The following is a 13702-nucleotide window of genomic DNA, read 5'->3' on the forward strand; positions in this document are numbered from 1 at the left end:
GTTCCTACTGTTCGCTTGACTCAATTATCTCTCTCTTCAACACGCTGGTTTTTCTCGCCAGGCTTATATATTAAGAAAGGAGGCATCCCGATCAGACTAGAGTTGCTGGGCAAATTCATGATCCTTCGAGAAACTTTAGCGCGCATGCTCCCAACGTCGCGTGACTTCCGCTGTCGTAACAATATGTTATGTCCACTGCTACTGGCATACGATGTTACTTCGAGTGGGGGAGTGATTTTTTTCTAACTACTCTGCTATTGTGGCTCATGGTATGATGATAACGTATTGTTGATGATATAGTCCACATTCTTGCACCTAATCTGAAACTGTAGATGGTATTTTGATATAAGCCATTCTTTTCAAAGCATGTAGGCCCTACTTCGGATGCCGTGGTAGCGATGAAACTTTTGTTTCCAGACATGACTAAAATTTCTTTATCACCCTATATGTTATTGATAGCGGTATTGCAATAACCTGGGGTTTTCTCGCTGATTTTGACCACCTTCCCATCATCCACATAAGCGGCTTCATCGAAATACTGCATGGCGGCAGTGTTAAATTCGAGGGTGGACGACACTAAACGTTGTCCAGCCACAATTTTGGAATATTTTAATTTTACTGTTTTTGTCTCAGTGTTAGGTAGTCTTATACAGTCCACTCACTATTTTATGTAGTAGTCTATTTACTTACACCACCAGCTTAAGAGGGTGTGTAAGTTTTCCAAAGTTTATTGGTGACCTGAAAAATTTTACCTCCCGAAAATTTGCATGTCTACACTTTATATTTTATCTTCTACGGGGTTAAGGAAAAAATGTTCATCCATTTTGAAAATATTTTGAATAACATAATGAAAGTGAGTTACTTCTCATGTGGCATAAGAAATAAGGTATATATATTCAGGATTTAAAAGTATACTCGTCTCACCATCATTATATTTAGGTACAAAAAGTTTTTACAAGCAAACCGCACAAGTGATCTTTAAATATCCACAAGTTATTTAGTTATAACAGAACAAAAAGTAATGCATCAAGAAGTGTTCTTTCCCTGTTACCATTGATATTTTAGGCCTCAAAACGAGATGGTTTGAGAGACCGGAGTTTGGAACAATTTGTGTAGCCATATAGCATAAACAATCACCCAATAAACTAGACTTCATAGGGTTTACGGCAGTAATTAAGTCACAGCTAATCTACTTTCATTGGCACGCGATTTATGGCCGACCTGCGTGTAATTTCCTAGCTAAAATATGATGTAAGTTTATACAGAAAATGCGGTATTATAATTATACTCTTTAAGTCCTTTAAAAGTGTAGAGAAAAGAGAACTAGCTTCTACCTCAAGTTAAAAAATAATTAAAATTAACTAAACGTACTTCTGCGTGGTCCTCGAAATTATTCTGTTTCAAAAGTAAATAAAACCAAAATTAAGAGTAACAAGTATTTTTATTTCTTGCTTTTCAAGTTCATAGGTCATGCTGTGTTGTAGCCTACAGAGTGCATAATTCTTCTCGTGATTCATGGCATGCATACGCACGTTTACCTGATGTTACGACAGTACAAATTGCAACGTTACGCGTTCCTTATGTGACGTCATTTTAGTGGTGTCTACTGATTGATTGACAGACAACACATTTCTGTGTATTGTGGTGCGAGTGGTTAAAACAGGTGACCCCTCCAGGCAGCCTAAGGCCCACTTTCGAGGAAATAAGTTGAAATAACTCACTGCGAAATCCAATTGGCTAGGCCAAAGAAACTCAAACAGAACCATTTGAAGTCTCAGAAATAGAAACGATGACAGGAACCCCCAAGAAAAAGAACCAAAAGACATAGTTTCAACCGAAACAAAGTAAGAAAACTATTCAGACTGACACACCGACGATCCAGATACCGGAAACAGTTACAAGACAGCGCTAGCAAACACGACGAACCTATACTTCCGCCTTCTTTTGCGCTGAAGAAGAATGTTCTAACTCCACGGACTTCTACCCACCAGACTACGACGCAATTGAAGAAGATTTTCAAGTTTTAGTTTCATAATCCGTATTAACTTAGCAAGATCTGTTTACATTCACATGTATTTTCACTAATCATTCTTCTCCCCATTTCTAGGTATCCAGTCCGGGCGCTGGTTGGCAAAATTATTTGGCGCTCAATCAGCGAAAGTAGATTTTCTCGGAGCAGTCCTGTTCCCCTCGACGTGGGATACATGCTTCTTTCTCACTTTTAATGGCAAAGCCTGGATGTTTGATACTTCGACATCTCTAATAAGGGCGGCTTTTGCTTTGCATTCCTTGCCTCGATGTCATAACCCTTACAATCATATCAATGGTCCTTCAATGTTTATCTTAATCGTTAAGCCTGTAAATCAAAAACAAGTATATGTATATGTGTGTATATGTATATGTATATATATTTGTATTTTGCATAATTTTAACATTGTTTTCATAAAAATCTTTCGCGAGCGGGGCGAAGGGAACACTAATATCCCTGAACACCCCAGTTGAGGAAATTTTCTTTCCTTTTAAAACTAAACACCTGCCACAAATAATAATAATAATAAACAACAAGTAATCCTCAATAGGCAAGATTAGAGTAAATTAATTAGCCTGGCATGGCCAGGTGGTTAGCTCACTTGACTTGCAATATGAGGGTCGCTGATTCGAATCCCCGTCCCACCAAACATGTTCGCCCTTTCAGCAGTGGGGGCGTCATCATGTGATAGTCAATCCCACTATGCGTTGGTAAAAGAGTAGCCCAAGAGTTGGCGGTGGGTCGTGATAACTAGCTGCCTTCCCTCCAGTCTTTCACTGCTAAATTAGGGATGGCTAGCGCAGATAGCCCTCGTGCAGCTTTGCACGAAATTCAAACCTTTTTATTAATCATATTTTCTGTGCGCCAGCAATACCAAGCGTGGTGGCCCGGCATGGCTAGGTGGTTAGGGCGCTCGACTCGCAATCTGCGGGTTCGAATCCCCGTTACACCCTTTCAGCCGTGGGGGCGTTATAATGTGACAGTCCATCTCACTATTCGTTGGTAAAAGAGTAGCCCAAGAGTTGGCGGTGGGTGGTGATGACTAGCTGCCTTCCCTCTAGTCTTACACGGCTAGCGCAGATAGCCCTCGTGTAGTTTTGCGCGAAATTCAAAAAAACAAACAAACAAACCAAGCGTGGTGCGCGCGTACACCCTACTCAATTTTATTACTCATCAGAATGTCTACGAACTTACCCTCAAATTGAAATTATATTAAACAGGATTAGAATAAATTAATTTATGAGACTTTGGGCGTGATCAAATATACCAACCTTCTGAGTATAAAAATGTAACTAGATCTAAAATCGGTAAAGAGATCACGGAGCTATGAGCTAAAAGTTTGTACTGAAAAACAACAACAAAAAAAAACTAAGTGCTGTTCTATTCGTCGCGGCTAGAAAAAAAAAAAAAGAGAAAGAGAAAGAAATGGTTGGCCAAGAGTCTGGAGATCGCACGTGTTGAGGTTTGCAGTTCTTGGAGTTAAGGTTCATCAGAGGAGATAACAACGATGCACAACCCTTGTTGGCGTTCGTGGGAGTATACGTGTAGACGAGCTCTACATTTCTGTGCTCAGGCACAAACCACGGTTGTTTTCTCAAATCTCGTGTTGCTAGTTGCGGTTAGGTTCGCCCAAAATTGGCATTTAGCCACCAAAATACGTAAAGAGTATGAATATTTAGAAGTTTGGAACATTTTTATTTAAGTAAACAACAACAAAACTGATTGAAATATACGTGTCATTGTTAGCTAATTACGATATACGTCGTTTTTTGTTTTGTTCTTGTTTTCAGTCAGTCTCATCACCATTACTAAAGCCTAAAAGCACAGACTCGGAGTGAGACTTAAATATCTTCACGTCAATTGACAATTTATTAATATCGGAAAGAAATGAAGCATTTCTCTAAAAATCTACGCACAAGTTTCTGAACAATTTCAAATAGCAAATAAATAAACGATTTATTAAGACTTCCTGGAAATTCGTTACCAATATAATGAGCTTTGGATAAACCAGAGTATAAAGTCAAGGGCGCAAACTATGGGAAAGTTTTGGTTTGTTGTAAAGCACAAAACTGAACAATAGGTTGTCTAGGCTTTGCCCATTGCAGGGATCAAACTCCGAATTTAAAACTGAACAATAGGTTGTCTAGGCTTTGCCCATTGCAGGGATCAAACTCCGAATTTAAAACTTATGAGCCCCCGAGCTTACTGCGGAGCTACCGGGATCACTTTGTGAAAGTGATTGAACAATTCCTTATCTTTTGAATGCTCTCCCATTCTCAGCATCTGACGACAGTGCCTCAGAAAAAAAGAAAAGACCATTGCAGGCCATTTCCCTATTTTCAGGCCATTTTACTGTACTTACTGATGTAAATTCCTTAATTTACTCTATATATACCCTGGGTTTAAATATTAATAAAATGTAAAATCAAAATGGTAAAAATGGATTTCAGAGCTGGTGACCCACCCGGGTTCGAATCCGTGCTATAGTACACGATATTCCTTGCACGTTTAGCTGTGAGTTAAACATGCACGTTTAGCATGAATGGTAGGTGGTAGGATTCTGTTGACTGGGCTGCCTTTCCTCTTATTAGTATTTCAGAATAAGGGACGGCGGCAGATAGCCTCAGTAGCGATGCCATAAATACAATTATCCCACCATTTAACTTAAGTAAGGTATGTGGAAGCTGGTTAAACCACACATCTTTTTATCGTCAAGTTATACAATGGGCTATATGTGCTCTGTCTACCACGGGGAATGGATTCAAGGATTTTAATGTTGTAAGCCCGCAAATATACACTGACTCACTGGGGCATGATAATAGTAACAGATCTGTCTTACAAAAGGTGTTTAGGAGCCATTGTTTTGAAACAATGTGTGATCACCGTTTAAAATGAATATTAAACGTTGTTATCTTGAATATTATATTTTCTAAGTGAGTTTAAGTTTTGGTTTAACATCCTCATGATGAGGGCCATAACTGAAAAAGTTTCACATTTACACGTTTTACCTATGTAGCAGGGAATTTACGCTCTTAACAAAGTTTAACTGTTGTCTCTCTTTCCACATTAGTATCTTCATGCACTTAAAATTAACGTGAATATCAGTTTATTTCCTCTGCCCCCACCCCACCAGTGGCACAGCAGCATGTCTGCGGACTTACAACCCTAGAAATAGGTTTTCGATACCCGTGGTGGGCAGAACACAGATAGCCCATTGTGTAGCTTTGTGCTTAACTACAAACAAGTTATTTCCTCTACACCGTTTTAGTGCTTATCAAGTTGAACATTTATTAGATGGATAAAAAGTTATGATAATAAGTTTTGACAAACATTAAAAGAAGTATGACAGTCAAGAAACCTTATCCCGCGAAATCATGACAGGCGGTTAAGATTGTGGGAGGTGAATCAAGTAAGACATGTCATGTAGCTTAATAGAGCCTGAAGAGGTCAGGTTAACTAGTAATCACATTCTCATTCTATCTGATGATACCACTTTACTAAAGACACTGTACTGTGTATTTTTTAATGTCAAAAATGACATCTAAATGAAGAACACTTGTTTCGATGCTATTTAAAATAAAGAAAAAACAAAACTACTTATGTGAGTGAGACGTACAGTAACCACGTCTAGAAGAAAAACAAAACATGATGTGAGTGAGACGTACAGTAACCACGTATGGAAGAAAAACAAAACATGATGTGCGTGAGACGTACAGTAACCACGTCTAGAAGAAAAACAAAACATAGTTCATCCCACAACAACCGTTTTCACACGCGTGTGTTGACACATCTAAATGGATTCGGCCGAAATTAAATACGCCTAACATAAACAGTTAACGCCTGAACATTTACATTAGTGTCTTGTGAAATAGGAGAATAGAGTGTTAAATAAACAACGAACAAGATCCAGAGTTACGTTTTTGTTAAAGTCCACAATTAATACAACGCTTATGATAAAAACAACTTCGTGTAAGGTATTACTAGGAAATAACTAACCACTTTAGAATGCTCGTTTTCAATATGCATATAATAAACTGATTTTTTCCATAGAAACTGAGTATCCATTTAGGCTATTTTCATGAAGAAAACTTTAAAGCACTTTAAATAACATGATTACATATAATCATGTACTGACACTTTAACAACAGTGTATTTTCTTTCTTTCTTTCTCTAAAATGCGCATATTTCACGCATACAAATTGCTAATTTACATATATCCACATTAATTATATATTTATTAATTAACTCAGTTAGCCACTAAAAGAAATACAATGAAAAACCTGCACGGTTAATTTTTATATTGGAATATCCGTATCTTACTGTCATTACTAATACTGTGCATTTATGCAATCTGAAAAGAAAACGGCATAAAAAGTACGAAAATCTCGCCTGAGTTTATAATAATCATATTTTTTTTTTTATAGTTCCAATTTTTGAAATCAAAAACTACTTCAATAATTTATATACAAATTTTTAATCAATATTAAACCATTTATATTTGCTACCATAAGAGATATGAGATTTATTTACAATTTTTCATATCTGTAAGCCCCAGTGGCACGGCGGTATGTCTGCGGACTTACAACACTAGAATCCTGGTTTTGATACCCGTGGTGGGCAGAGCACAGATAGCTCATTGTGTAGCTTTGTGCTTAATTACAAACAAACAATCATATCTGTAAATGTAAGCACGTATTTGAGGATATAGTAACCTCAGTATTTCGTAATTACTCTCACGTGTGGCCTTTCAAATTCGTATCTAATAGGAATTAGGACCGCAAACACTAATTCGAACCGTAATTTACAAGAATGACTCTAAAATAAAAATTTTCGACAGAACGTTCTCGCCACTCCACGTGAGATTAATATTTCCTCCTATGTTACTTTTGTTAATTAAATGCCACTTTATCATCCTTGTTAACAACATAACTAGCAATCATTTATTAAGATATTGGTATTAAACATTCAGTTGTATGAAGTATTTTTGTTTTGGGATGTTTATCTTTTTTCTCCAGTACTTCATACTGGTTTAACAACATACCTACGCAACTTGATATCCACAGCCTTGACGAGGTTCGAACAAGCCCACACAGCGCACCAGACAAAATCCCACCTTTCTCGCCTACTTACCTACGAACATTCTTGGGCGACATCTACCGTTTAATACGAGTAGCATACAGTGTGTCATTAAACATTATTAATGATTAATATATATATATATTATTTTGCAAAGGCATGCAATTTTACCAATTGCACATTCATATTGGAATTTTCTAGTGGCCTTTAAAGTTCCAGTAGCCACGCTGTGTATTAAGTGGGGCTATACATAATCAATTATGACCATATATAAGTAATATTTCAATTACGACCACATATAAATAATACTGTTATAATTGACAATAGATACAACTCACTTACTAAATCTATTTTACACTATAACAGTTGTTGTTCAAGCAATTTATGATATAAATAGCACCTCGACCACTACTATATCTGTCGTATCCAAACCAGCCTGATGAGCCGTGGTATTAGGCGAAAGGCCTCGTCGACTCTGGATATGTCATATGTAGTGTGGTTTACATATTATTATACATTCTTTTTTCCTTTCGTTCATCAGTACTCAGAATTAGTCCTGCACTCCTGCTTAGACAGTTTAAGATAGCAGGTAAAATAGGTTGACCTATTACCTGGGGTAATCTCGCCGATTCGCCATCCATAGCATTAATAGCTTTAATTCTTTATATACTTTCGTAGGTGTGAATACCGTTGTACATTTTTTGATATGAAAAACAAAACTTACCTATTTTATATTATTTACGACAATACAAACATTGTGATTAGTTTTAGGAAATAATATTCCTATCTAAACATTAAATGCATATTATAAGTCTATATAATTTTTCTTTTTCCTCTTATGATAATTAATATTACATGGCCTGCACAGTCTTCAATTTAATAAATGAAAATTAACCTTTCTTAGAAGGGAATAAAAAAACAACAGCACTAAATATTGTTCAAGAATTCAATACTCCTTCGAAATTACTTAAGAAACACACTCAGTAAAGTATCCACAACGTATATAAACTTTAAAAAAAAACATCAACGCTTTTACACTATTTCTAATTAGGTTATAAGCTAAATAAAAAAAAAAACCCATAAAACTAAGTATGCAAATTAACTTGGAATAGGTAATATAGTTTACATTATAATTACAGAACTGTATAAATTCTGAGCCAAGTCAAAACAGTATCATTACTGCTGCAACGTCTTCTATCGCTGGCTTAGTTGGTAAAAATAATGGCAAGTACAGTAAACATAATGATAATGAATTAATCTGTTTCTTTAATGAACGTTTGCTACATCCACGTTCGCTTGTTGTAGGCTTAGCTTCAAATACATAAACTTACTTATTGAATTCCACGGCTAATTGATCGAGTAACTAAGAAGAATAGATGCGATAACTCTCACTTGCAACACAGAATAATATTCCTGACACTAAACTAACTGAATTAATTTCTCATTCACTGATTACTCATATGTTTATTGCACCCTTGTTTCTACGTATGACACGAGCCTTCTCGATTCATAACTTTCACGAACTCTATAGATCTTAACGTTAACTTTTTCGCGCAAACATATAAATCAAAACATTGAAAATATAGCTTACAACACTACAGTGTGATATAACAGTTCACACCCAACATAAAGCAATATTCCTATTATTTGTGATAAAAAATCACTTCAATTATAGATGTTTTTTGTCCACTTCGAATTTCAGTCTGAAATGTGTAACAAAAACATTTCAATCTGAAGTGTGTAACAAAAACATTTCAATCTGAAGTGTATAACTAAAACATTTCAACCTGAAGTGTGTAACAAAAACATTTCAATCTGAAGTGTCTAACAAAAACATTTTAGATCTGAAGTGTGTAACAAAAACATTTCAGATCTGAAGAAAAATGTTTAACAAAATCTGCAGTCTACGTGATGTTTATCACAAATATTAGGCCTATTGGCTTCTAATGTTCGCCAGCTTTCAGGCGTTTAAACCATAATTATAAAGTAATATTATTACTTTGCATCACCATGTATTAAAAGTCAAAACTGGTACAACTGTACATTTGATGCTGATGTTTATTGTTAAGCACAAAGTTACACAAAGGGCTATCACACATTTGATACAACAAATGTTTTCGTTTTTGTGTTTTTTCTGGCACGCTGATAATAATATAAATGCGTGCTTTCATCCATTTTCTACAATGAGAAATACAAAATAATATAAACTATCCTACGTAACACAGAAATTGGACAATACAATGAAAATATCACCCAGAAGGAAATACGATTTCCTTTCAAACCTTGCGATTTTGATGGTAAACTCCTCACCGACGAATCAGACGTGGATGTCGGCATGGCACTAACTGTTAAAGAGTTGAAAGTCGGGTCAAAGGTCACTCAGGGGACAATTTCAAGCTTATTTATCTATCTCAAAAAACTATATTCGGATTGCAGTCAAAGGTCCGAATGTGAGATGGTACAAGGCAACCAGCTGGAATTAGAGTTCCACTTTTACCCGAACAGATCCAGTTGGTGTATTTGAGTGTACTGGCCCTGAGCAAGACTCGCCAGTGAACAACAGCTGGAGCTGTGACGACACCATTTACGTAGCGTCCACAGGCATGTAGTGAAAGTGTGCTCCTCAAAACGTACGTATAGCCTAGGAAAATAAAACCGAAACTTACATTGCGGCTTCCAAGTGAATTACTTTTATCCTCCAATGACTAAGTACTCAAGAGGGTCGGAATTCCTTATATGGTGAAAACGTCATGTGACGTCACAAATATCTCTTCGATTGCAATCCACCCATCGTTTACCTGTTCCCATAACACCTGCGTCATATGGTAATCACATCCTACACCCAAAAACCTAAAAACAACCCACGATAATCAACCAACACTCTACACATTTTTAAGTTTTTGTTTTGGTGTGATTTATGACATTACACACTCCCAATCAGACTGGTATAGAAAATTAGAAACATTTTCAGTTCTTACTTCTGTAAGTTAGCTTGCTATATTTCTTTGTTGAATTTCACGCAAATCTACTAGAGGGCTACCTGCGCTATCCGTCTCTAATTTAGAGCCCACCAGTGGCTCAGCTGTGTGTCTGCGGAGTTACAACGCTAAAAACCTGGTTTCGATACTCGTAGTGGGCACAGCCCATTATGTAGCTTTGTGCTTAACTACAAACAAAAAAACAACCTAATTTAGAAGTGATAACTAAGAGGGAAAACAGGTAGTCAACACCAATCATCGCCAACTCTTGAACTACTCTAATCAAATAGTGGGATCGACTGCCACATTATAACGGTCTCACAGCTGAAAGGGTGAGCTTGTTCGGTGACGGGATTCGAACTCGCGATCCAAAGATTGCATATCGATCTCCCTTGCTTTGATTATACGTTATTGACAGATTACTAGTTAAACATATAATAATCACTATTTGAATTCTATGTACAACAATTTACTAGTTCAACATGTACAATACCCATTATTTTAATCTCGTGTACAATCTCTTGATATCAAGTATAAACGTGAAGATTTTCTCCCAAGATGTTTTGAATAATTTGCATACCTTGTCAATATAAATGTTCACATAACTTGGGGTTAACAAAGAAACACATCATGTACAACAGAACCTCAGAGCAGACCATCTGACTCTGTTGATCGTTCTACTGAAGCTAGAAAGTCAAGAACTAACTATAGCTACAACTTGAGTTTATGTTTAACAAAAAACTATATCGTAGTTGTTCCTTAATATTGAAATGCCTTATTCTGCTGTCAATCATCCAATACATTTCTACAGCTAAACTTGTGTTTGTTTTGAACTTAATAAAGTTAATAACCACGCGTTTTCATCCATTATAACTGTTGAAGCATGAAAATGGCGCTGATCCCTAACTAATTTTTAGGTTTCATACAAAGTTTTATTCCATTAAGTATTATTTTAGCCCCCAGTGGCACAGCGGTATGTCTGCGGATTTACAACGCTAGAAACCGGGTTTCGATACCCGTGGTGGGCAGAGCACAGATAGCCCATTGTGTAGCTTTGTGCTTAATTATAAACAAAGTATTATTTTAATCAATGAAATTATACTAAATAGAATAATAATATGCTAAATATATGCTTTCTAGAATGTACTTGAAAATAAAATATTAAGATGAAGACACAATCAATGAAGTGTTCTACTGAGTCAGAAAACAGGCTGTGAAAATAAGTTCATGGCTCAACTGGAAGCGCAAAAACCTAAGTTTTCTGACATCCAACAGTTCAGGAAATGTTATGAAGATAATAAGTTGAATACAGACATTTAATGAAAAACAAATACACACGTAAAGAAATATAACAATATTCATCCATATGAATGTTTTGTTTATATACTTCAATTGTAGACTTCTTTATTTCTAGTTGCGACTTCTCACTGGCCGCTGGGGTAGAAGAAGCTTTCTAAATACATTTGCAGAGTGTAGGGACAGCAAAAATTAAGTTATACCTCACTTATAAGTCAGACATAGAGGGCCTGGATAGGTATCCCATAATCCATGGAGTATCTACGTAACTGGCTATTTCATATAGTAGACTCAAGGGAGAGAACCTCTCAATTTATACCAACCTCTACACGTATATGTTTCACACCCTGACATGAGGTTGCCCTATCCTAGAAAATGGACACATACACAGGGCCAAACTGTTACAAGTTTCTATGGCATACGTGTGTAACGAAGTTAGTTGTAAAGAACATCGGCTTGAGTTATTAGAGGAAATAAAACGGCTGGCTTTTGGTTAGTCTCTGAGGGATTAGGGGATCACAGCACTCTAGGTCATTAGAAAATGAATGGAGTGAGTGGCCACCTTTTTTGATGGACATAAGAAAGGAAAACGAAATGTGAGGATAACATAATTGTAACAAAGTGGTGACAAATCGATTTGTAACAATGCGATACGTAACTTTTACCTGAGTACAAGGAATGTAGATGTCTACGATTTTAACTACATACAGAACACCTGGTTGGAAATTCAGGAAACATTACCTGAATATACCTTACTTCTCAACTAGTTATGGAAGGATAAAATTAACAATTATTTCAACTGCGACAGTTGCATATATTTGGTGATAATATCTAATAAATTACTGTAAATTCATGAACTATGCTCGTCCACACATCGTGTCAGACAGAAGATATGAGTTTTATACTGCACGATGAGCCAGCGTACCTCTGCACGATGTCGTGGGTTGATTCGTGGGCGTTCAACTGGAAGCAAATTGAAAAGGTCAGTGTGACCAAGGTAAAATGCAGGTTTGTTCAATAAATACGCAGGTACAACATTATCTGTTTCTTTGTGATTAAATAGTTTAATGCTGATGTAAATATTCACGCAATAATACACAAAATCCGACGCTACATAGTAGGAATGTAAGCTAATTCTAAAGATATTTCACTTTATGATAGTGTGTTTCCACTTAAAAACATGTAGAGTCTAGTAGGACTATAAGCTAATTCTGAAGATATTTCACTTTATGATAGTGTGTTTCCACTTAAAAACATGTAGAGTCTAGTAGGACTATAAGCTAATTCTGAAGATATTGCACTTTATGATAGTGTGTTTCCACTTAAAAACATGTAGAGTCTAGTAGGACTATAAGCTAATTCTGAAGATATTGCACTTTATGATAGTGTGTTTCCACTTAAAAACATGTAGAGTCTAGTAGGACTATAAGCTAATTCTGAAGATATTGCACTTTATGATAGTCTGTTTCCACTAAACAACGTCTAGAGTCTAGTTGGACTGTAAGCTAATTCTAAAGATATTTCACCTTACGATAGTGTGTTTCCACTGAACAACGTGTCGAGTCAAGTAGGACTGTAAGCTGAAAGATAATAACTAAAAATCCCATATGAGAAATATACGTTCTCAAAGTTATATATTTGTAATCTTAAGACCACTTCCACTACATAGAATGTCACCTAAAACTCTGGGTTCGATCCCTGTGGTGGGTATAGCACAGACAGTTCATTGTGTAGCTTTGCCCTTAACAATAAGCAACTTAAAACACAGTGAACAAGCTCATGTTACTAGTTACAAACGTCATGACATAATTCTTAGAAATAGAAACACATAAGCAAATACGGCTTACTAAATTATCATTTTTTGTTACATGCATATTTACATTACATAATACTTTAATTCTATGATATATAGTACTGTTACAGAGAATATAAAATACTGCTACTATAAATTTTAGATAAAGGGATGTTTGTTTGTAATTAAGCACAAAGCTACACAATGGGCTATCTGTGCTTTGCCCACCACGGGTATCGAAACCCGGATTCTAGTGTTGTTAGTCCGCAGACATACCGCTGTGCCACTGGGGGGCAGATAAAGGTATGAAATGTAAGCCCGTTGTACTAACTTCTGATTATCCCAGGAAAGAAACACTTTGAAAAACAACTTATAAGTTCAAGCTTGGATTTATTAATGACGCCAAGGTGTTTCCAGAGTTAATCACTGAAGAAATAATTTTATAATGAATGAATGAAGTTTAATAATATCACCAACATTTTCCCAAATAAATAATTTTACAATAGATCAATTTTTGCAAGATGGATTTTA

General features: G+C 36.1%; 1 protein-coding gene across 11 annotated transcripts in view; it reads right to left on the reverse strand.

Moving 5' to 3' along the window:
• Positions 1–13702, reverse strand: part of LOC106457533 (CAP-Gly domain-containing linker protein 1-like) — a 122654-nt gene that overhangs the window by 66635 nt on the left and 42317 nt on the right. The window contains exon 1 of one of the 11 annotated variants that reach the window (XM_013916964.2): positions 9388–9767. The exons of 9 other annotated variants lie outside the window; for them this stretch is intronic. In XM_013916964.2, the coding sequence (XP_013772418.1) occupies positions 9388–9442 (55 nt within the window). In that variant the 5' untranslated portion in view covers positions 9443–9767. Of the gene's footprint in view, positions 1–9387; positions 9768–13702 lie in introns of those variants that run through there. One more of the 11 variants, XM_022383513.1, reaches the window with a different exon arrangement.

Source organism: Limulus polyphemus, unplaced genomic scaffold (assembly GCF_000517525.1).
Source record: "Limulus polyphemus unplaced genomic scaffold, Limulus_polyphemus-2.1.2 Scaffold342, whole genome shotgun sequence".
NCBI classification, from domain to species: domain Eukaryota; kingdom Metazoa; phylum Arthropoda; class Merostomata; order Xiphosura; family Limulidae; genus Limulus; species Limulus polyphemus.